The sequence below is a fragment of the Lemur catta genome, chromosome 10, assembly GCF_020740605.2.
Source record: "Lemur catta isolate mLemCat1 chromosome 10, mLemCat1.pri, whole genome shotgun sequence".
In the NCBI taxonomy this organism is placed as follows: domain Eukaryota; kingdom Metazoa; phylum Chordata; class Mammalia; order Primates; family Lemuridae; genus Lemur; species Lemur catta.
In genome coordinates this window covers 64,243,071-64,266,236 of record NC_059137.1, presented here as the reverse complement: position 1 = coordinate 64,266,236, position 23,166 = coordinate 64,243,071, and the positions used below count along the sequence as shown (strand labels likewise).

General features: G+C 39.8%; 1 protein-coding gene across 3 annotated transcripts in view; it reads left to right on the top strand.

Moving 5' to 3' along the window:
- DOCK8 (dedicator of cytokinesis 8) overlaps positions 1–23,166 on the top strand; it is a 199,796-nt gene that overhangs the window by 141,152 nt on the left and 35,478 nt on the right. For all 3 annotated transcript variants that reach the window (XM_045562393.1, XM_045562395.1, XM_045562394.1), the window contains 9 exons: positions 2,310–2,459; positions 4,357–4,470; positions 7,616–7,771; positions 9,266–9,405; positions 14,167–14,336; positions 17,749–17,894; positions 19,738–19,920; positions 20,289–20,418; positions 21,741–21,828. In XM_045562393.1, coding sequence (XP_045418349.1) covers positions 2,310–2,459; positions 4,357–4,470; positions 7,616–7,771; positions 9,266–9,405; positions 14,167–14,336; positions 17,749–17,894; positions 19,738–19,920; positions 20,289–20,418; positions 21,741–21,828 — 1,277 coding nt within the window. The remainder of the gene's footprint in view (positions 1–2,309; positions 2,460–4,356; positions 4,471–7,615; positions 7,772–9,265; positions 9,406–14,166; positions 14,337–17,748; positions 17,895–19,737; positions 19,921–20,288; positions 20,419–21,740; positions 21,829–23,166) is intronic.

Sequence of the window (23,166 nt, the reverse complement as noted above, 5' to 3'; positions counted from 1 at the left end):
GTGCAAGGAAATTGATCTCAGATTCAGACAGGGCGCCCAGTCCTCCATGCATTGTTTATGTATTTGCCTGACTGATGCCCAGGAAGTTGTTTAAAAACCAAAACAGTTTTTTTCCCCAAGAAGCTTGAAGAGAGAGAAACAACAGCCTCCTTTGGCTTAGCCAACAATTTTAACACCCTTCAGTTGCGTCAATGCCCAAGTGCTAATGAACAACCACTTTGGCATTGGAGCTATTAAACACCATCCCTGGGTGAATTCTGCACTTGCTAATGAATAAATCCCTGTGCTTCTAGAAACTGCTGAGCCAGACTTTGGAGACCCAGAGGTAAATGGGTGACCTACTTTACTCACTCAGGACATGAAGTTCTGCACTAAGGGGCTCTTTAGAGGTATCCCTACTTTGAATGGGCCACAAAGGCCAGGATGCGGGAAAAGATTTTCCTGCCTCACCCCACCCCATAAATAATGGGCCAAGCATCTGCTAGTATTTCTACTGGGTATTCTTCTCTGGAGACACAGAAGACATAGTAGCTGGCAAGTTACTGACAGTCTGGAAAGAGGCCATTAGTTGGAAGAACGGTATTGTGAGAATTATTTATTTGGTTGTAGGATGGCCAAACTCAGCAGACAGGAGCTGAATACATCCTGGTGCTGGGGTGGGGTAGCCAGCACAGACTCAGGATTGGGGTTGCCCAAAACAAAGAGGCCTTATCTTCCTACGTCCCTTGTTAGGAGCGTGTAGTGAGAGAGTCACTTTTATTGAACAAAGATGGGGTCCAGTTTCCACCTCTCATTAAGGTCATCCCAGCAAGTGTGTACAGCTTTATGTGATTTGGACACATCCATGTGTCCTGAAAGAAACAGGACCCTGCAGTGGAGAGGAACCATAGTTCTTACACTTGGGCATCAGCACTGGGTATTCTCAGGTCTTCCCTGAGCTGGCTGTGGCATTATCTGAAAACATGAAACACATAAAGTCTATCTCCCGTTTTTCTCTTCTTATTTTCCCTTCTCTTTGTTTTTTCTTTCTGTTTGTCTCAGTGCTAACAAAGCTTGCCATCCTTAGAAACTGAAATCTGCTGTTCATACACAAAAGTTTTCCCATATAGCTCTTGGGAGTGGAAGTCAGTTTCTATACAACTATCTTTGTCTCCTCTTCCTCCAGCCCAGACCAGGGTGGGGGTAGGGGATGGAATATGGGTGTCTCAACTCTCCACTTCTCAACTTTCAGGATCATTTCTTTTTGCAGTGACTCTCTGAGTAGCCTGGAAACATTCATGAAAATGACCTCAGAGTGTAGGCACCCAACCACAAGAACTCCCAGTCTTTCCTATGTTCCTAATAGCTTCGAGCAACTTCCAACAAGGGCAAGGCTCAACCTTAGAGGGTATCAAAGGGGAGTTGCATTGACCCATGAAACTCTTGATCCTAAGAAGAAGTCCAAAAAATATGCATGAGCTTGACTTAAAATTGTGGTAGACAATGAGCTGGTGTTATACTAGTCCTAATACAGGCAGTCACCAATTGATACACACATAGATTTTATATATATACACATACATATCATATATATGCATATATACATGATATATATAATATATATATAAAATATATAATATACATATATATATATCTCAAAGCATAATTTCCCCTGGAGGCAATGTTCCAATAGTGGCTAAGTTTCCAGCTAGCCAACAAAATCCTGCTCAACATATAATATAGTTAAAATTTATAGAAGCAGGAAGTATTAATTAGTCTTTTGGAAAATATAGAATTGTTTCTGGGAAAACTGTGCTCCCTCAAGAAAAACTGTGAAACTCGCAACAGGGGGAACATTTCTCTCCTGTTCTCCTTACTGTGGTTGCAGGAACAGAAAAGACTTCAGTTCACGACAAGAACAGTATCATAGACAGTTCATTTTTGTGCTGTGTGTTACGTGCAATGATGGAGTGATGCCTGAGTGGTTACGGGAGCCCAGCCAGGTCTGCCTTCCAGGACGTAGGCAGTTGAGAGAAGGGGGAAATTTTCTGACTGTTGCTAAAGAATGAAGTCCTGGCTTTGTCAGCAACAAGAAGGGAGCCCCCTGACTTGGGGTCAAGAAGAGGACACCCTTCCCACCTCCTGCCACCATGGTAACCATTCGTGTGTCAGGAGCATTTTAGTCCAGAGGCTGCTGGGGCACCACCAGCACAGATAAAGTGTTGGAAAGGGTATTGTTAAAGAGCTGTTCTCCAAGTCTTCCACCGTTTCCACATTGTACAGGCAGGTCACAAATCTCCGTGTTGACATTCTCCCCACCCCCTCCGTAGGTGAAAAGCATGGCCCAGTATGTACATAACATGGACAAACGGGACAGTTTTCGGAGGACTCGCTTTTCTGACCGTTTCAAAGATGACATAACTACTATTGTTAACGTGGTCACCTCGGAGATTGCAGCCCTTTTAGTAAAACCTCAGAAGGTAACTGTGTGTTTTACTCTTTACTTTCTAAATTGTTTACCTGGAACATGTGTTACTTCCGTAATCAGAGAAAAATAAGCATCATTTTAAAACCAGTAATTAAAACACAACTATGGTGACAGTTAAATGCAGTATGTTATACTGGACTGGACCCTGGGATGGGGCTGGGAAATTGTTATAAAGAAACTGCAATATGGACTATAGTGTAAATGATTGTACCAAATAGATATGAAAGAGAATATTCTCGCTCTTAGGAAATACCCTGAAGTATTATGGGGTAAATGGGCATGATATTTGCAACCTACACACAAATGGTTCAGGAAAAAAAAAAATTCTGAGAAAGAAATAGAGAGAACGGTAAAACAAATGTAACAAATGCCAAATCATGAACTTGGTTAAAGGGTCTATAGTAGTTCTTTGTACTATTCTTGCACCTATTCTGTAATTTTGAAATTGTTTCAAAATAAAAGTTTAAAAATACATAAAATGAAATAAAACAAAATGTTAAAAGTTAACTATAAAATTTAGGGAACAGTGTTTATTATTAATGCTTTTATCATTATTAAGTATTTGTATACTGCCAAGTACTCGGGAGAAGGTTTTTGTTTGGCTATTCCTCCTGGTAAACTTTGTTAGAACAGCAATGGTATCTTCACTGGCAGGCATGAAAATAAGGCACAGTGAGGTTGATAAATTTTCCAAAAGTCACACAGCTAGTAGTAAAGCCACAGCTGGAAATGCCAAGCCCAGATATACAGACAGCCATGTAAAGTTCCCAGCAGGAGTAGCCATGTGGCGGGTGCTGAGAGCTCCAGCACTTCTCAGAGGCACTGCAGAAAACCATTTACCAGGTCCACAGCCATCCCAGTGACCGGTAAGCTTGGCCTGAATTTGCAAATTGTGCATCATAACAAGAGGAAAATAGTTTCAAATAATATTTTTAATAGTGTCAGAGGAAATTGATTTGTCATTTTGAGAATAAAGGACATAAACATGAAAAAGTGAACGGCTGATTGCTCTGAAATGCTGTCAAATTCCTCATAAATATGAGCATGAAATAATTAAACAATAAAATTAGGCCGGGCACAGTGGCTCACGCCTGTAATCCTAGCACTCTGGGAGGTGGGGGCTGGAGGATCACTTGAGGTCAGGAATTTGACCAGCCTGAGCAAGAGTGAGACTCCATCTCTACAAAAAAATAGAAAAATTGGAGGCCGAGAGAGGAGGATCTATCTGCTTGAGCTCAGGAGTTTGAGGTTGCAGTGAGCCATGATGATACCACTGCGCACTAGCTGGGGTGACAGAGCAAGATTCTGTCTCAAAAATAAAAAACAAATAAATTAAATTTTAAAAAACCTAGCCTCAATCCAGGCAGGAATCCACCCTTACCAAGTATGATTCTGACCTCTCTTAGGCTGGGAATGCTGCCTAATTGGGGGGAAAATATTCCTTAGGCATAAACTGATTCTTTTATCCTGATTGGATTTTCTGTAATAATCCTCATAAATTAAGAAACTGTCTCATTGAAGACAGTGAATACGTTTCAAGTTAGTTTGCCAAAAAAATAGTTACAAAAAAAAGTTACCAGGATTCAAAAAAAATTTCAGGACCCAATCTTGAAATAGAGAATGAGCTCAATTATATTATGTGTAAATATGCATGTAGGAAAAAAAGTGACCAGAAGGAAATGCACCTACTAACAGTCATGGCATCAGTTAAAAGCTAAATTATATTTGCTACCATTTTGCAGACTCCTCTGCTTTGCCCAGTGTCACCCAGAGGGACAGTGGCTGAAATAAAGGACCTGCCTTCTCCCAACTTTCCCACCAGCGACCTGGGAGTTCATGTCCAGGTTTTACCATGAAATGATTTGGGTCTTTGTGTGTTTGTTTTTAAGGAAAACGAACAGGCGGAAAAGATCAACATCAGCCTGGCTTTCTTCTTGTATGACCTTCTCTCCCTCATGGACCGTGGCTTTGTGTTTAACCTCATCAAACATTACTGCAACCAGGTGAGCGTTCCTCCGAGGTAGCCATTTCGTTCCTTCTCATCCCGTGAGGGCGGGGCTTGTGTATCCAGGTGAGGTTTCTGGGTGGCTCAATCAGGAATCTCTAGGTCAGAAAGCTGCCAGGGCTGTAGCAGCTTGGTGGGATGTAACTGTTACATAATACAAGGCTGTATCTTATCAGTAGGAAACAGCTGTCGGGAGAGGTCTTCTGGGGTCAGCACAGCAGATCTGCTTGTTGGGGCTATTTTTAAAATAATTGGATGTGTGAAAATTTGAGTTTGGTGTGAGCTAACCCGGTGGGTGTCAGTCTGTAGTGAAGAAATGAACAACCCAGGAGCCAATACAGAGAGAGGATCTTTGGCTCGTTTGCATAACCCCTCTCCTCAAAAACACTACCATTTCTTTTTTTTCACTTTATTATTATTTTAACAAGATTTTATTATTTAAAAAATGCCCTTATGTACAGTCATAGAATATGCTCATGAGAATACTTAAAAGAATACAAAAATAATCTATATTAACAAGTTTGCTTCACATATATGCTACTAAATCATCAAACTCACTGCAAGTTTGGGAAGCACCATATATTGTTAGAGCTTCCATAAGAATCAAAGGAGACTATGGCATTACCGAAGAAAATGATCTGACCAACGTCCACTATAAACAAAAAAGACTAAGTTTTCTAAAGGAAGTCCTGACAAGGAAGCAGAGTAATAAAAAAGAATCCTAAGGAACCTCGGAAGTCCCCGAGCATCACCAATCCCATGTACCCTGACCTCCTGCCCCTGCAGTGAGTGGTCTGTCCAGGATACTCCAGAATAGAGTGGCAGAGGGTACTTCACTCCTCTTGCCCTCCCTCTTAGGTGTTAGGATTCCAGGTCACTGGGTGCATTTCAAATATAAATTAATCTGTTTTTGAAACTTTAAGTTGGATATACGGGAAACAGATACTACTAGAACACCACTCTAGGCCCAGGGTTTGCTATTCCCACATGAGCGGTTTTTAGTCTCAAAAAGGAAATAAGGCAATCCAAAGTAGATCTCTACCTGCCCTGCAAAATGCACATTTTAATTTTCTCTTTCTGTTTCCTTTCTTTTCTCTTGCTCATAATCTTTCTCTTTAAATTCTTTCCTTTTCTTTTAGCTGCCTACTCTTTCTTTCTTCCTCTTCCCTGTCTCAACTGCCAGAGAGCCCTAAACCGGGGGTCAGGAGACCTGTGTTCTAACTCCAGTGATGCCATTAGCCACCTCTGGGACTGGGGAATGTGAACTTTGAGGCATTTGTTTCCTCATCTACAAGAAGACAAGGCTGGATTAGATTTATCCAGATCTTGACACTCTGATTCTATGTTCTATGTCTGCCGGTGACATTCATGGACATTGCTTAGCCCCATTAGTGGCACTGAGGCCTAACACGGCTGCTGACCCCAGTTCATGATGATTTAATTCACTGGTCCCAGTTCTCTAGATACAGAATGAACTTCATACTTGAGGCAAGTGGTGTTTTTCAAAAGTTGTCGGATTTTATCATTTTGTATACCCTGAGTCAAACATCCTGTCATGTTTTTTGCCATTTAAAGACTTCACGGCAATGGATACAACCTTAGTCTTTTATTAACAGTCACTAACAATAGACAAATCTACTTCTTTAATTACTCTAGGTCGCCTGCAATATACCACTAAGTTAACACCCATCCCTTGGGTAGGGCCACTGAGGCTGGCACCGTGGGTCTTTACCTTTGGGGAAGATGTTTTGGGAACACACTTTACTCCTTTTTTCTAAACATAACTCAAATTATGTTTGAAATTTATGTCTTTAAATAATGTCTCAGGAGACCTATGAAAGATACCCAAAGTGGGGCCTTCTGTGAAGTGCAGGTATCTTGTGCTTTCGAGTTCTGATAGCCAGCTTAACCCAACACCTCTTTATGAGAGATTCTCAGTGATGGGCGCTTGACCGAGCACTAATCAGTTCAGTTTGCAGGTGCAAAGTCCAAACTGCAAAGTCCCACTGGTCCAAAGTCAGCCAGAAGTACACACTGAAAGGGTATGGGTTCTGGTAACTGTTCTTGCGTGGAAGTCAAATGTTTTATTTTTTATGTAATATATAAATTCATTTGTTTTAAGTAAATTTCTAACCATGGATTAATATATAGGCAAAATGCCCCACAACACAATGGTTTCTCCTCAACTGGCTGAAAATATGTGTTCATTTAAATTCTATAGTTTAGAAAAATGTTCTCCAAGTGAGTGAAGAGGAGGCATGTCCCTTTGCAAGGATGAGATGCTTCGTATTCGTATGCTGGGGTGGGAGGGTGTTTATGATGAAATATTGAGGGGCTCCAGGTCACCACTGCCCTCTTCTTCCCCCACTTTGCCTTTAAAGGAGCTGCCTCTGAGTCTGGGTCTTTTGGTTGTTCAACTCACCTGAGGAAAACAAGGGATCTCTTCCAGACAGTCACCTTTGTCTGCCTTTCATTGCTTGTTTCATGGTTGGTTGGTTGGTTGGTTTTTTAAAGGAAGATGTTTTCTAAAAAGTCTTCCAGCTTTCTCTCTCTTTCTCCTCTATTTCCTTCTCTCTCACTTTTGGGCAAGCTCCTTGCTTTTTTGCAGGTAGTACACACTTTCCTAAGTGGTTTGATGCCTTCCTCCAGGAAACTGCTTAGAGAACGTTCCAGTGGGGCCTTTAATTAGAAAGTACAAAGGAACACTTGTGGCATTAAAGTCATCCAGTCATATTCTGTTAGTTTCATATGGCCCCATGTGAGGTCAACTCCTTTCATTTAGTTTCTCAGACACAGTAGAGTTTTTGTCAAATTAATTATATTATGTTACACTGAAGACATACCTCAAGATTATTTTCAACACAGGTTTGCCATGGTATTATTGATTTGACAAAGTGGGAGTCAGGGCAAGAATCTTCATTTTGGACAACTATTAGGCTAAAATCATTAAGGGGAACAGTAATGAATGAAAACTTATTGGGCCTCCCTGTAATGTAGAATTTGCCATCTGATGCACTATCCCATTAATTTTTATTAAATTGATTGCCTTCATCTTGGGAAAAAGAATATTTTTGTGTCTGCCAACCTCAGCTCCACTTGCCTTATAATAAACTCTTCATTCCTCTTTTTGTTTTTCTTCCCAGCTGTCAGCCAAGCTCAATAACCTTCCAACGCTCATTTCCATGAGGCTGGAGTTCCTGAGAATCCTCTGTAGCCATGAACATTACCTCAACCTGAACCTCTTTTTTATGAATGCTGATACTGCTCCAACATCTCCCTCTCCCTCCATATCCTCCCAGGTAATCAGCTAGCAGAATTATTCAATCTATTTCATTTAATTAGCTTGGTTTAATCTTACATTTCCTATAAAGGTTCATCTTATTAATTAGAAGAAAAATCAAACTAATCAAACCAGATCACGTATGCTACCCAGGGTTACTCCATCTTAGCTAATAGTTTACAGGCTCAGTAACTGGTTTCTTCCTAGGCTCACGGGTCCCTGGTGAGTCCAGGTAGACCAAGGAATCTATAAGCACTATGAAAATTCAGAAACTCATAGAAAAGTCTCAAATCTTTCCTTGTCTGATATTAGCCAACTATTATATTATGTGAATATAAGATTCCAAAGTCAAATAAGTTTTGGAGACCCTATGTCAACCAGGTTTCTTTACATTAGTCCATCCAAGAATCTTTAACTAGTTAATGTAAATTGTAAATGCCCAAGAAGTGGTAGAGGAAATGAGAAGAAGGACTTGTAATAAACAGTGATTACCAGAGTGATTTGATATATGGAAAGCCCGCTCCCACCCCAAAGATTGCTCAAAGGACTAGTAGTCTGTAGAACAACTTTAAGGACATGCTGTTTTATAGTCACATTTCATTTATAGGGAACAAACCAGTAGTTCAGAGCTGCAGGCAAAAGTTCTCCTTATTAGTTTCTATTTCTGTTGCATATTCCTTGATACTAGCACAAAGGTGAAGGCTTGTCTTATTAATGTAAAAAAATCCTAGCCATTTATGCCAGATGACATGATCCAGATGTGAGCTACGTGACCGTCTTAACGTGGACTGGAAAAGATCCGACTTACAAGCAACAATTCCAAATATGTAAACTTTCTGCTGCATCCTGCCCAGCAGGTTCCATCCTAAGACTACTGTGGACCTAACCTTGCCTTAGGTCCTCTCCCCACATTCCTCTTCTGACTGGCCCAGAGAGTTACCAAACCCCAAGGCCTGGCTTACCAAGCCATGAAGGATTTCCAGAGACACTTCAGATGCTGTTAGTGAAATACAAAGTGTGCTCTCAGGATAAGAACACAGGACAGGAATTACTAAGGACAGGTAAATCTGACACTTCCCTGCCTGACACCGCTTCTACTTCCAGGCCAGCAAAATTCAATGAGCTTAAGCCATATTCAGAAGTGCAGCTGAGTAAACAGGGGCCTTAAACAAAGGGGCAGTTGGTTCTAGAGGAATTGCCTGCTCACAGCCACAGGATTAGAGTGGTTCTTACTTCCGTATGCAGATTGCATTCTGGGATTTTAATCTTCAACTTCAGGTAGGGAAGGGAGTGATATTCATTTTTTAATAGACCCTGAGTGCTTTATTTTCATCTTTTTCATGTGGCAGTCCTCCATCTGTGGGAATGGGAAAGCAACGGAACCACTCATGCCTCGGTTTCCTCATCTGTCACATGGGATTAATAATACCTCTCTCACAAAGTCTGGCTGGAGTCCCTGCTCTTTTAGCTCCAGTTCTTGTTATTCACAAAACTGCTCCTTGTGCTTCTGTAGAATTCGAGCTCCTGCTCCAGTTTCCAGGACCAGAAGATCGCCAGCATGTTTGACCTGACTCCGGAGTACCGCCAGCAGCACTTTCTCACAGGGCTGCTCTTTACGGAACTGGCTGCTGCCTTGGATGCCGAAGGGGAAGGGTATGTTTCTGACATTTAAAATTGAACCTTAAGCCAAAAAAAAGATGCTCCTTAATAAAGTTTGCAGTCCAAATTCCCAAGCTTGGCAAAAAAACTCTACCATCCATCAGTTCTGAGGAGTAGAAGCATCCATGTCTTGAAAAGATGGCACTGACGGGAATGTAGAAAGATTGGGGGAGAGAGAGGAACCACAGAATGACATTTTTTAGTCCTTTTGGTGTTCAGATTAGGCACACAGAATTGAAATAACTTGCCCAACATGACATAGCAGAACCAAAACTAGAGCCGTGGTCTTTTGAGCCCTTTGCCAGGACTCATTCTACCATACCAAACCATCTCCCTGCCTGGGGAACCTACTCCTATGACTCCTAGTGCAAAAGAAGTTTCCAGAATAAAGTATGCTAATTAATGGTAGCACTGCTGTATGTAAATGGATTTTTGTCTAATTGGAAGTTCTCAAGTTCTCTCAAAGCATTTATAATTTAGGAAACAAGATGTCCCTGCATAAAACAATTACAGAAGTACATCAAGTTTGTGCAACTGCAATAACCGATATATTCCAAGCTCTTTGCCCATATTGACATCGCACAAGTGAATGTATGTCTCTGTCTCCTTGTGGTACATGTGGAAAATCTCATGTTCTTAGCTCTAAATTCTGCCTCCTTCCAGAAATTCAGGTTCTGAGAATAGCCTTGGAAAGCTTCATTTTCCATGGCTTCGATTCTGTCTTCTCTCAACCCCAACTAAATTTCTCCCAGTTTTCTCAATAGAATTTTCTACTCTGTAACTGACATAAATTTCCACAGCAACAAAAAGTGCACTGACACATACACTGAGAAGATGCTGAGAAGAAAGTTTGAACATGAAGAAAATTGCCTTCATATACAAACACATACGCACATTTCTTAATTATCCTTTAATAGCACTGCTTTAAGTGACTTCTGAAAATAATCTTTAGTATTTATATTAGCATAATTTCTATTTTCCATTTTCATTCTAGCTAGAAACAGCCCTGACATCTGTTTTTGTTGCTGTTATGTTACTAGCAACAGGGTAGAGTATATTCAGAGATCATCATGTAATTATGTTTAATCAGGTAGATACATTCTTCAAACACACACACACACACACACACACACACACACACACACACACACACTTAGTACCTTTTCTACCCCCCAGAGAGTAACTAATTAACAGTGTCACTCCTTTGGCAACACAATTAGCCCTGATTGCTGGGTTGTCAGTTACTCTCTTGGAAAGTCATTAGAATTACTGTCACGACTTCACCATGTGGGCTAAAACCTCAGGAAAATTTCTCCCTTTAACAATACTTTCTATTGATCAGCACTTCTCTTTGCTGCCAAGACAATTAATAGACTTACCAACACCTGCCCATCTGTGAGAAAAGGGCCAATGGGACACATCTCAGTACCTGGACCCTTGTAAGAAGCCACAGCTCCAGTTTCCAGTGGGTCTCCCTGCAGCCCCCCACACCTGGGTGTATCCACAAATGTTATTAAACCCAAAGTGTTTTTCAAGCATTTGGAAATTGTCTAGCATCTTTGTGCTAAGCCAGCAAATTGCGTTGCCTTATTGAAAACACAACCCATGCCAGGACTGCAGACTAAGCTGGTAGTCAGAACAACAATAACTTTTGAAATGCAATTTCCAATTATCTTATTTAGCCACAGTGTACAAATCTGAGTCATTTAAAATTTTGGTTAATATTTTCTATATAACCCTCGATTCTGAAGTAGCCTTGTTTCATTTGAAAGAAAAAAGATATATTTTAAAAATTGTACAACTACAACTCAATTTCAGATACCCTACTAGATGCTTTATTTTCTTTTATATACTTTTTATTGAAGTATAATTTATATGCAATAAAGGGCCTAAATCTTAAGTGTAAAGTGCAATTAATTTTTACCTATGGGTAATCACCAGCTAGATCAAGATAAAGGATATTTCTAGCGCCCCAACATATTCCTGTTGGCCCCCTCAGTCATATTCTCCCCACAGTTAACCCTATTCTGTCTTTTATCACCAGATATTGGTATCACCTATTGCTGAACTTCATATTCCTTTGCTGAGATCCTTCAGTGAGGTTGCACATTTCAGTAGTTCATATTTCTCTTTCAACTGTATGTAGTATTCCTTTGTGTAAATATGCTATAATTTGTCTACTATAAATGGACATTTGGGTAGTTGTCAAAAGAACATATACTGAACAACGAAAAGAAGAGCAAACCCTAAATGCAAAGCAAGCAGATGATAGGAAACAATAAAGATTACAGACAAAATACATGAAATAGAGACTAGAAAAACAATAGGAAAAAAATCAGCAAAACCAAAAGCAGTTATTTGAAAATATCAACAAAATTGACAAAACTTGACCATGAAAAAAGGAAGAAGGCTCAAATTACTAAAATCAGGAATGAAAGAGGGACATACTACAGACCTTACAGAAATAAAAAGGATTATAAAGGAATGCTATGAATATTGTATGCCAACAAATTAGATAACCTAGATTAAATATATAAATTCTTAATACAACTAGTAAAACTGACTCCAAGAAGAAATAGAAAATGTGAATAAGTCAATAATAAGTAAAGAGATTGAGTTATTAATCAAAAACTTCCCACAAGGAAAAGCCTAGGACCAGGGGCTTTACTGGTAAATTCTACCAAATATTTAAAAAAGAAGTAATTCCATTTCTTTACTGACTCTTCCAAAGAATAAAAGAGGAAAAAACTCTTCCCAACTCATTGTAACAATCCAGCATTACCCTGATAATAAAACCAGACAAAGACATCACAAGAAAAGAAATTACAGACCAATATCTGATGATGAATACAGAAGTAAAATCTTCAAAAGATACTAGCAAACTGAATCCAACAATACATAAAAAAGGATTATACACCATGGCTAAGTAGGATTTCTCCCAGGAATGCATGGTAGGTTTAATATCTGAAAATCAATTGATCCAATGCACCATATCAATAGGATAAGGGACAAAAACCACACAATCATCTCAATAGATGCAGAAAAAGCATTTGATAAAATCTAATACTCCTTCCCAGTTTAAAAAAAAGAAAGCACTCAACAAACCCTTTAAGAATATAAAAGAACTTCCTTAACCTGATTAAGGGCCTCTGTGAAAAACTCACAGCTAACATGATACTTATTTGTGAAAGACTGAATGCTTTCTCCCTAACCTCAGGAACAAGACAAAAATTTCTATCCTTTCCACTTTTAGCCAACATTGTGCTGGAAATTTTATGCAGGGCAATTAGGCAGGAAAATGAAATAAAAGACATCTACTAGTATATTGGAAAGGAAGAAGTAAAACTAACTCTATTCACAAATTATATGATTGTGTTTATAGAAAATCCTAAGGAATCTATTAAAAAAACTGTTAGAATGAGTTCAGCAAGGTTGCAGCGTACAAAATCCATATACAAAAATCAGTTATATATCTGCATGCTTATGATGAACACCTAAAATGAAGTTAAGAAATCAATTCCATTTAAAATAGCATCAAAAAAGATAAATACTTAAGAATACATTTAACAAAAGAAGTGCAAGACTTGTACACTGAAAATGACAAAACGCTGTTGAAAGAAATAGGGATCTAAATAAGTGGAGACACAGCATGTGTTCAATGGATCGGAAGACTTAATATTGCTAAAATAGCAATACTCCCCAAATTGATCTATAGATTAAATGTAGTTCCTCTCACAATCACAGCTGGCTTCTTGCAGGAATTAACAAGTTGATCCTAAAATTCATGTAGAAATTCAAGGGACCCAATACAGCCAAAGCTATCTTGAAAAAGAACAAAATTTGAGGACTCACACATCCCAATTTCAAAACTTACTATAAAGCAAAAGTAGTCAAGACTATGTGGTTCTGACATAAAGATAGACATATAGATCAATGAAATTTAATTAAAAGTCCAGAAATAATGCTCTTATTTGGTTTTTGACATGGGTACCAAAACAATTCAAGGGGGAAAAAATTGTGTTTTAAATAAATGGTGCTGGGACAAATAGATAGCCACATTCAAAAGAATGCAGTTGGACCCCTATCTCACACCATAGACAAATTAATTGAAATAGACAAGAAACCTAAATGTAAGAACTGATACTATAAAACTCTTAGATAAAATCATAGAAGTAATCTTCTTAAACTTGGATTAGGCAATGGTTTCTTAGATGTGACACGGAAAGTATGAGCAACAAAAGAAAAAAATAGATAAATTGGACATCATTAAAATTAAAACTTCCCTGATTCATAGGACACCATCAAGAAAATGAAAAGACAACCCACAGAACAGGAGAAAATTTTGCAAATCAAAAATTTATTAAGGGACTTGTATCTGGAATATATACAAAAAAATCTTATGACTCAATAATAGCTCAAAAGTGAAAACAATCCAAATATTCATCAATTGATCAATGGATAAATAACATGTGGTATATCCATACAGTGGAATATTATTCAGCAATAAAAAGGAATGAATTACTGATGCTACAACATGACAAACTTGAAAACATCATGCTAAACAGGAGACCCAGGATTAGAATATAGGTAGTCTGTTTCTAGATTCTATTTAATATACCTTTCTACCCTCTTTTGCTTTGTTTTCACGTTGTCACCTCATTGTTTAGAAGCATTTTGATTAATCTCTACTGTCTAAGAGCATTTTGGTCAAGCTCCCTTCACTATAACCTCTAGCTTTCTGTGTTGTGCCAACAGAATCAGCAAAGTGCAAAGAAAAGCTGTCAGTGCCATCCACAGCCTGCTAAGTTCTCATGACCTGGACCCTCGTTGTGTCAAGCCAGAGGTGAAGGTCAAAATTGCTGCCCTTTACCTGCCTTTGGTTGGCATCATTTTGGATACTTTGCCACAGCTCTACGACTTTACAGGTAAGGATCTCTTCTGTGTCCTACCTTATATTGATGGGGGCCCCTGCCAAATGCCCCACCAGAATGAGGTCTCTGTCATCAGCTCTAGTGCTAACATGCTTCTATGAGCAATTCTTCACAGCAGTGGTCACCCGACCTTTTTAACACAGGCCCCAATCAGTTAAAAAAAAAAAAAGGGGGGGCACATAGCCCCATGTATGTTTTGTTTTTAGAAATTATTTACTTATTTGTTTATTCATTTGTTCATTCATTCATTTGCTGATCTGCTGGTATATGATGAACTCTGTAAACCATACACCACAAAAGATGAAATAATAACAGAATTACTCCCTTTGGAGATCACTGCTCTAACACCTTGAAATAAAGGCATTCCTTCTCTTTTCTTTTATGGATGTTGAAGCAAAGAAGCAGCCTCAAATGAACCCTAACAGTTATTCCATGCAAAAAAAAAAAATCATGGTGTCTGTTAGTGTTAGAAAATTCTGCCATAGCAGAGAAATTTTGCCTTTGTCGTCACTAAGTGGTTAATTTTGAGGTCAATATCTCCCGCTTAGCAGCAAGAGGAAAGGATAAATTGTCTTAAAGGGGTTTGTGAACCTCCTGAGTCTATTTACATATTATAGAGTGGGCTAGGGAATATAGAGAGGAAGAAACCCTTCCAAATGGAGGAACTTCTTATGTGAGATCTAAGAAAGACAATCCATCTGCCTGCCCTGCCCCCAACACACGCACACAGTTCTGATCCCTTTGGGGTGCTACTTGCTTTCCCTAATTAGAGGCGGGGAACCTATGGCCTTAAGGCCACATGTGGCCTTCTAGGTCCTTAAGTGAAGCCTTTTGATTGAATCCAAATTTTATAGAACACCTTTTTTATTAAAAGGGGTGCAACAGAGAAAGATGGAGCTTTTCTTGCCTCCTTTGGTGCTTAAAAAAAGAACAATCTTGAAATCAGAAGGCTGCAGGTTCCCCACTCTATGGTGCCAAGTATTCAGTTCATAAAAATGAGACCAAATACTTATGGCCTTCAATTCATGCAAATCATAAAATGAAAGACAATCATTCCTATGGAAGTAATTATCTCTTTTCTTTAAAAAAAATTCCTCCAGCAAACTGCTAAAGGCGGAACTATGGAAAGAAAGATTGAGAGAAGGGGTTAGGGTTTGTGGAGTACTTTGGGGCCAGAAAGGCAAGGAAATCGCAGAAACACTGTGACATTCAGGGTGAGCAAGCCGCACGATGACATGAGTAGCTTCCTCTACTAGCTCCTGAGTGGAGGGAACTGAGAACAGGGCTGTTTTCAAAATTTAAAGGTGTAATGCAGATCATGGCATGTGACTTGCAGTCCATTTCGAGAATCCTTGCTGGAAAGTTTCTAGAAAGTTCCATATGAAGAGCTACAGCTTGCTTGTTCCCAAAGCAGGGAACCACTTTAGCACACGTTCTGCAAAGCTTTCTTGTTGATTAGAATTTTCCCTATCAGTCACTTGGAATCAGAACTTTTTAACACTTGGCCTCTGAGCCTTTTAAGCCTCAAAGGTTTCTTTACTGTATGGTCATGATGTAGCTGGCAAGAGGGAAAACAGTAAAAAGTACCCTATTATTCCAGGTAATGTAGCACATCTATTAAATATAGACTCTTTAGATGGATAAACTAATAAGAATATAGTCTTTCAAAAAGATACATCTGAATTCAAACAACAGCCATTTATTACTATATGTGACCTTTGAAAAGTCCAACTTTTATGCCTTTCCTTCCTCTGTAAACTGTAAAAATGTGATAATGATGTCTACTTCATAGAGTTGTGATAAAGATAAAACTAGGGAATTTCTATAAAAGCATTTTGCACTGCAAATGTTTATATCTTTCCTTCTTTTTCTTGTAACCATGACCCTGTGAATATTAAAAAGAATTAGGAATGTATCTTTACATTAGTCGTGATAATGTTACCAGGTCTTGCATAATTTCCACCTGCTATTTATTTCACCATTTGTTTAAAAACCCAATTGCCTGGCTGGGCGCAGTGGCTCACACCTGTAATCTAGCACTCTGGGAGGCCAAGGCGGGTGGATCGTTTGAGCTCAGGAGTTCGAGACCAGCCTGAGCAAGAGTGAGACCCCTGTCTCTACTAAAAATAGAAAGAAATTATCTGGACAACTAAAAATATATAGAAAAAAATAGCCGGGCATGGTGGCGCATGCCTGTAGTCCCAGCTACTCGGGAGGCTGAGGCAGTAGGATCGCTTGAGCCCAGGTGTTTGAGGTTGCTGTGAGCTAGGCTGATGCCACAGTACTCTAGCCCGGGCAACAGAGTGAGACTGTCTCAAAAAAAAAAAAAAAAATTGCCTTCTAACACAACAGTGAATTATTATTTCTAAAAATTGGGTTCCGAAAAAAATAAATAAATAAAAATTGGGTTCTAGTTTCACAAGTTTAGCAGAGAAAATGCTGTTTACTCTCAAACTTTTCTGAAAAATCGAAGGTCCAAATGGCTATAGTGTTGACAGGTCTAATAAAACATGAGTTTTTAGTGAATCAATCAGTTGCAAGTGTTTTAACACAATTTTCTCAGAACTGCTTGAACAAATAGTTTGTGTGTATGATTGGTAGCATTCTTTAAAAAAAAAAAAAAGCCTTTTAAATGGTTGATCCTTTCTCTGCTTGCGTACGTCTAGACCTAGCTATAAATATGGATAGATATATATTACATAGAGTAAATTAACATTTTCAAACACTTGAAATTGAATAAATTATCACTGAACTTGTGATAATTGCTTATTATTATGTAAGGTACTTGCTTAATTCTGTAATTGTAGGTTCCTTCCTATTTGGTCATTATTTAAAGTATGTGAATAAAGTTTAAAAACATTATATTATAGAAAGGTGTTGGAAAAACAAATGCCATGTGTACTCACCATTAAATTGGTACTAATTGATCAACACTAATGCACACCTATGGAAGTAACATTCATCGGTGTCAGGCAGGTGGGGGGGAGGAGGGGATGTGTAAATTCACACCTAACGGTGTCTGGGGGACGGGCACGCTTGTAGCTCTGACTTGGGCTGTGCAAAGGCAATTTATGTGACCAAAGCATTTGTACCCCCATAATATTCTGAAATTAAAAAAAAGAAAGAGAAAAGGAAAGTGTTATCAAAATTCTGAAAACTTTTATTTACACAATTTTAAAAATTAATTTCTAGCCTAATCTTGTGCTGGGCATTTTGTCTCTTTTATTAGCCTACCTGCTTTTTCTTTAGATAGTAGCAGATAGATAATGCTAAATGTCAGGTTTAAAATTACTATGGTAATTACTGCTGACTTTAGTGACTAAGAAGTATCAGTCACTTATTAGGTAGGGGACATAGGGAAATATCACCTTTGGCTTGACACCAACAATGACGTTTTTCATTGCAGCTGCAGATGTGCGTAGTGGGAAAAGTCGCACCAATGGCTCAGATGAAGAACAAGAAGGGTCCAGTGCAATTAACCAGAATGTGGCCCTGGCCATAGCTGGGAATCATTTTAATTTGAAGACAAGTGGAATAATGCTATCTTCCTTGGTATGGTGGTGCATATTTTGTCTGGTTTATTTTCATTTTGTGTCTTTTCCCGTGTTCCGATGGGAGAACGCAGCTTAGAGTAAGCAGTGATGGTTTCTTCCTCGCTGTGCTGGAAGGAATCATTGTGAGGCTGGCAGTCGAGGAGCACACAAGTCAGACAGGGTTCTGGCAACAGAAAGAGGTGTGCAGACCAGATTCAGGCAGTCCCAATGGTGCTGCGTTCAAGGTTCAAGACACCAGGAAAGAAGAAAGCTTGGGAAATCTGAGATCATTGCGAAAGGAGATCAAACCAGGGCTCTCTCAGGGTAGGGGCTCGAGCTGTGTTTATTCTACGTGTTTATTATTCATACTGTGGCTACCTCCAGAAAAAGATTGCAGAAGACTGGTAGCTTAGGGTAAGTGCTTTGTAAGCAAAAGACTACAGCTTTTCTAGGGCCCTCGGGAGCCTAAGGAGCATTCTTTGGCTCTGTCCCTTTGCACTGACCCTGTGGCTTAAGGAGGGCTCTTCAGGAATGCACCCTCTGGTTCCCTCACGGTGGGATTCATCTCTGTTCATTGATGAGCTCTGACTGTCCCTTGTCAAGGCAGCATTGCATCCTCCAGCTTAACTTAATGTGACATTTCAGGGTAGGGTTTATATCTGCAGAGAGCTCAACTTGGTTCCCTTCTGCGAGGGCAGTGTCTCAATGTAACTCTTCTTTGCTAGACGACTTTCCTGTCTCCCTCTGGCACTCAGCAACCTCCTATTCCCCCGAGGACTGAGGAGGGACTGAGGAGGCCTTGAGGCAGGGAGACAGGAAGGGGAAAAGACATTTGAGATTTGACATCACTGATCTTACAGCTTGAAAAATAGTGTGTGTTTTATGACCTTCTCCACCTTCCTAATATCCATCTTACCAAGATTAGCTGCCTGAGACGGTGTGTGCCTTTTACATTATTTGCCTCTAAGGGAGAAACTCAAAAGCCCAAAGTTCACCTGTTAGAACATATTCCCTGTGAAGTTACATCTCAAGATGTCCTTTATTCTTGTCAATAAACTCAGAATAACTAAAGTTAAAGTAACTTCGTAACCTCTATTATTTCCATCCAAAACTAACATCCTCCTCACATACTCAGATACCTCATTGCAATTTCACCACTACATTCCACGGGATATTAGCTACGCTGCATGAACCAAGGGCGCAGCCTCATATTGTTGTTTGTGTTGATTTGATGAGTAATAGAAAGTGTGCTCAGCACTCTAAAATGAATACTTGTGGCCAAAGTATTAAAGCAAATAGCCTGAACCCCCCACACCCCTGCCCCCAGGCAAACATAAATTATAGTTCAAGTCCCATTACAGCGGACTCCACCAACAGATTTGATTAATTTGCTGAGCAGTTCATGACCCTTATGTTATGTTTTGGACTATGTAGCAAAGAAGTTAAATCTTGAACAGTGAGGTTATTCATGGCACCCAGCCAGGTTAGTTCTCTTCTATAAGTCCAACCCTCTGCTATCCAGCATGGAGGAGAAATACCTAGAGATCTTAGCAACACGAAAGCCCCTTTGTATCATTGAGATTGTAGAGCACTGTTGAAGACCAGGGCAGATCACCACACCACACTGCTCCTAAGCCAGACGGTACTCAGGTTTGTGGCTGAACACCTGGCTCCCAGTTGAGCGTCTTTGCTGAGCAGCCCGGCTCCAAGAACACAGCTTCCCCTGCCTACACAAGGCAGGGCTCCTGGAGACAGATCCCTGCCCAAGGAAGTGCAGTCACGGTATTCTAAAAGAACACTTTCAATTATTCTGTTGTTTAACTTCTTCCCCTGCCTCCATCCCTCAATCTGCCTGCTTCCAGCCCTACAAGCAGTACAACATGTTGAATGCCGACACCACCCGCAACCTCATGATTTGCTTCCTCTGGGTCATGAAAAATGCTGACCAGAGCCTCATTAGGAAGTGGATTGCTGACCTGCCATCGATGCAACTAAACAGGATTTTAGATCTACTTTTCATCTGTGTCTCGTGTTTTGAGTACAAGGTAAGTGTAGGGTGGCTCAGTCTTACACCAGCTCTTATCTCCAAAGTTCAATCTCGTCTTGTTACTCTTCCCCATTGTTTGGGCAATGGAGGTATCATTATTTTTTCTTATTTTTGTATTTAAATCTATAACCTGTTTGCTTTTATAGATAGTATCATTTTACAGGGAAAGGGTCTCTGCCTTCTGCAAAGAGAACCCTATACCTGTTAACAGAGTTTCAGCCATAGGACCCCCCCCCCAGGACAGCCTCACTGTGTAGCACATGTTGAAACTGGCTGACATCACTGTGCAGTGTTCTGTTCTGACAGTTCTCCACATCAACAGAGATCTCACCAAACTAAATGTTCTTCTGCCTCTGTCCTATCCAGGGAAAACAGAGTTCTGACAAAGTCAGTACCCAAGTCCTGCAGAAGTCGAGGGATGTTAAGGCCAGGCTGGAAGAGGCTTTGCTCCGTGGGGAAGGGGCCCGCGGGGAGATGATGCGCCGCAGAACTCCAGGTGTGTTGCCCTGGCCCTTCCCTGCTCCCTATTCGGTAGTTTTTCACCCTTTGTGGGAAGTGATGTCCTTCCAACATGAGTAGATGCCATCACTTTCTTGAGACGTTTATGGTAATATCAGAGACAGCTCGTTCTGGGATTCTGTTCTTGACAGATGTAATGATAGCCTTGTGACTCTAAGAAAAAGTGATGTTCTGCAATCACAGGAAGCCTGAAAATGTCCCCAAATGACCTCTTTTAATTAAAACTTGGTGGTAAAAGGTCACATCCAAGAATGTGTGTCATGGATGAGGTGGAAAATGTCTCCTCAAGGCTGAGGCCTCTCTAGGTGACATTTGACTAGTCTCTCTGGAGCATGATCAAGAAACTGGATGGCAGCCGGGGGTGGTGGCTCAGGCCTGTAATCCTAGCACTCTGGGAGGCTGAGGAGGGAGGATCGCTCAAGGTCAGGAGTTCGAGACCAGCCTGAGCAAGAGCGAGACCCCGTTTCTACTAAAAATAGAATTATCTGGACAACTAAAAATATATAGAAAAAATTAGCCGGGCATGGTGGCGCATGCCTGTAGTCCCAGCTCACTCAGGAGGCTGAGGCAGGAGGATTGCTTGAGCCCAGGAATTTGAAGTTGCTGTGAGCTAGGCTGACACCACAGCATTCTAGCCTGGGCAACGGAGCGAGACTCTTGTCTCCAAAAAAAAACAAAATGCAAAGAAAGAAACTGGATAGTTCTGGACCCAAGATCATCTCCCTAAATCACCCAGGGTGCTATTAGAGTAAAACCACTTCCCCAAAATGGTTTCAGAGTGTTCCAGGTATCCAAGGACCCTACCACACCAGGAAAGATCTCAAAAAGGCTGAGCTCATCACTCTAGAAAAGAGAGAAATGCCCATGTCCCCTCAGTCTTATTCACTGTGCTCAAAGTAAAACAGAGGGACAGCTTGTCCTGTTCGATGGGACACAATGGCAGGGAACTTGGAGGGAGCTCAGCATTTTCAGCTGTGGTCAGGCACCCTCATTCGACACCCACACTTTCCCTCCCAATAATTCAGTGAGCCACCAGCGTTTCAAAACCTGCTTATGAGAAATGTGCTCCCCAAACCCACCAAAAGACAGGGGTTCTTCTAAAGTTCTAGTCTATCAATCAAAGAGCAGACCAACGCGACACAGGCACAGCGACTTTGTCTCCTACCAGCAACCCACATGGACTATAATTAGCCGGAGAAGTGGTGCTGAGGCACCACAGTTGAGCTTGTTAGGAACTTCTGGTTATCTTGGAGGGTTTCATGCTAATCAAATTCCTATCATGCATTTCTTAACTCCTAGGGAATGACCGATTTTCAGGCCTAAATGAAAATTTGAGATGGAAGAAAGAGCAGACACATTGGCGGCAAGCTAATGAGAAGCTAGATAAGTGAGTCACTCAGCAACTTTGTGTTACTTTTACCTAAAGTTCAAAACTATTTTTCCCAGGCTACTTGTATTACTGAAACAACTGCATCCTTCCAAGGGTAAGAAAATGAAACATCATTATCTGTGTAAATACAGTTCATCCAGGGACCCAGGATAACCAAAGGTATGAGTTGTGATTTCCAGCTCTTAAAAATTTATCATATTGATAAGCATTTAAAGAAAACTAATATTTATTTAGCAACCTTAGATGGCTTAATAAAAGCAGCTGATAAGGGTGGGGGTGGCAGGGAAATAGAGAAAGCAGAATGCAGTGCCCAAGACTACATAATTTCAAATCCATATTTCCATTCTGGAAATGTGTACAAAGATGTATATTCAGGAATATTTATGTCAGCATTACTTAAAATTTTTTTTAAAAAACTAGAAACATTCTACATGCTAAAGAATAGGGAAATATATAACAAAATATTAGGTTGCCATTAAAATGTTTTGAAATCATTTTAATGACATGGGAAATGCTTATGATACAATGTGGAATGAACAAAAGCAGAATAGACACTTGGTTTTAGAGTATAATCTCAAATCTCTAATGACATATAGTAAATACCTTTTTAAAAGGCTGGAAGGAAATTTATCAAAAATATTAATTGTGGTTTTCTTTGGGTGTTGGAAATATAGATAACTGGTGTTTTCTTTTCTATACTTGGCTGTATTTCCTACACTGGTTGTGTATTATGATATATATTGCTATCAGGGGAAAAATTATAAAGAAATGAAAGAAGAAAAATCTTGCTTGGATTGCAATATATGGTATAGATAGAGATAGATATATTAATGTACATTGATATATATTGCTATATATGCAACAATTTAGATATATGAGGGCTAAAACTAAGTATAATATGTTTGGATAGATGGCACATCTATGCCTCTTAGCCACAGGTAGCTAATGAATCCCAGAGTTTACTGAGCAAAACGCTATACAGTTAAAGACACCCCACTACACACACACACAGTTGTCAGGCCTGGGTAGGATATCCCCATGGTGTATGAAGCACCCATCATGGGGTGTGGGATGGGGCAGACTTGAATAGCAACATTGTTTTGTAAATAAATATAAGTTGATATCTTTGCTGTTATCACAAGAATGAACCATTCTGGTTCACTTATGGCACTTTTGAGAGTCAAATTTATTTTAAAACATTAAAGAGATAAATATATCTTTATTATAGATGCTACTTGGAAAATTCGGTTGTTGGTATTTTTAACAATGCCTATTTGTTTGGGGTATTTGTTTTGGGTATTCTTACTCTAAATACCTTAAACCAATTTATAAGAT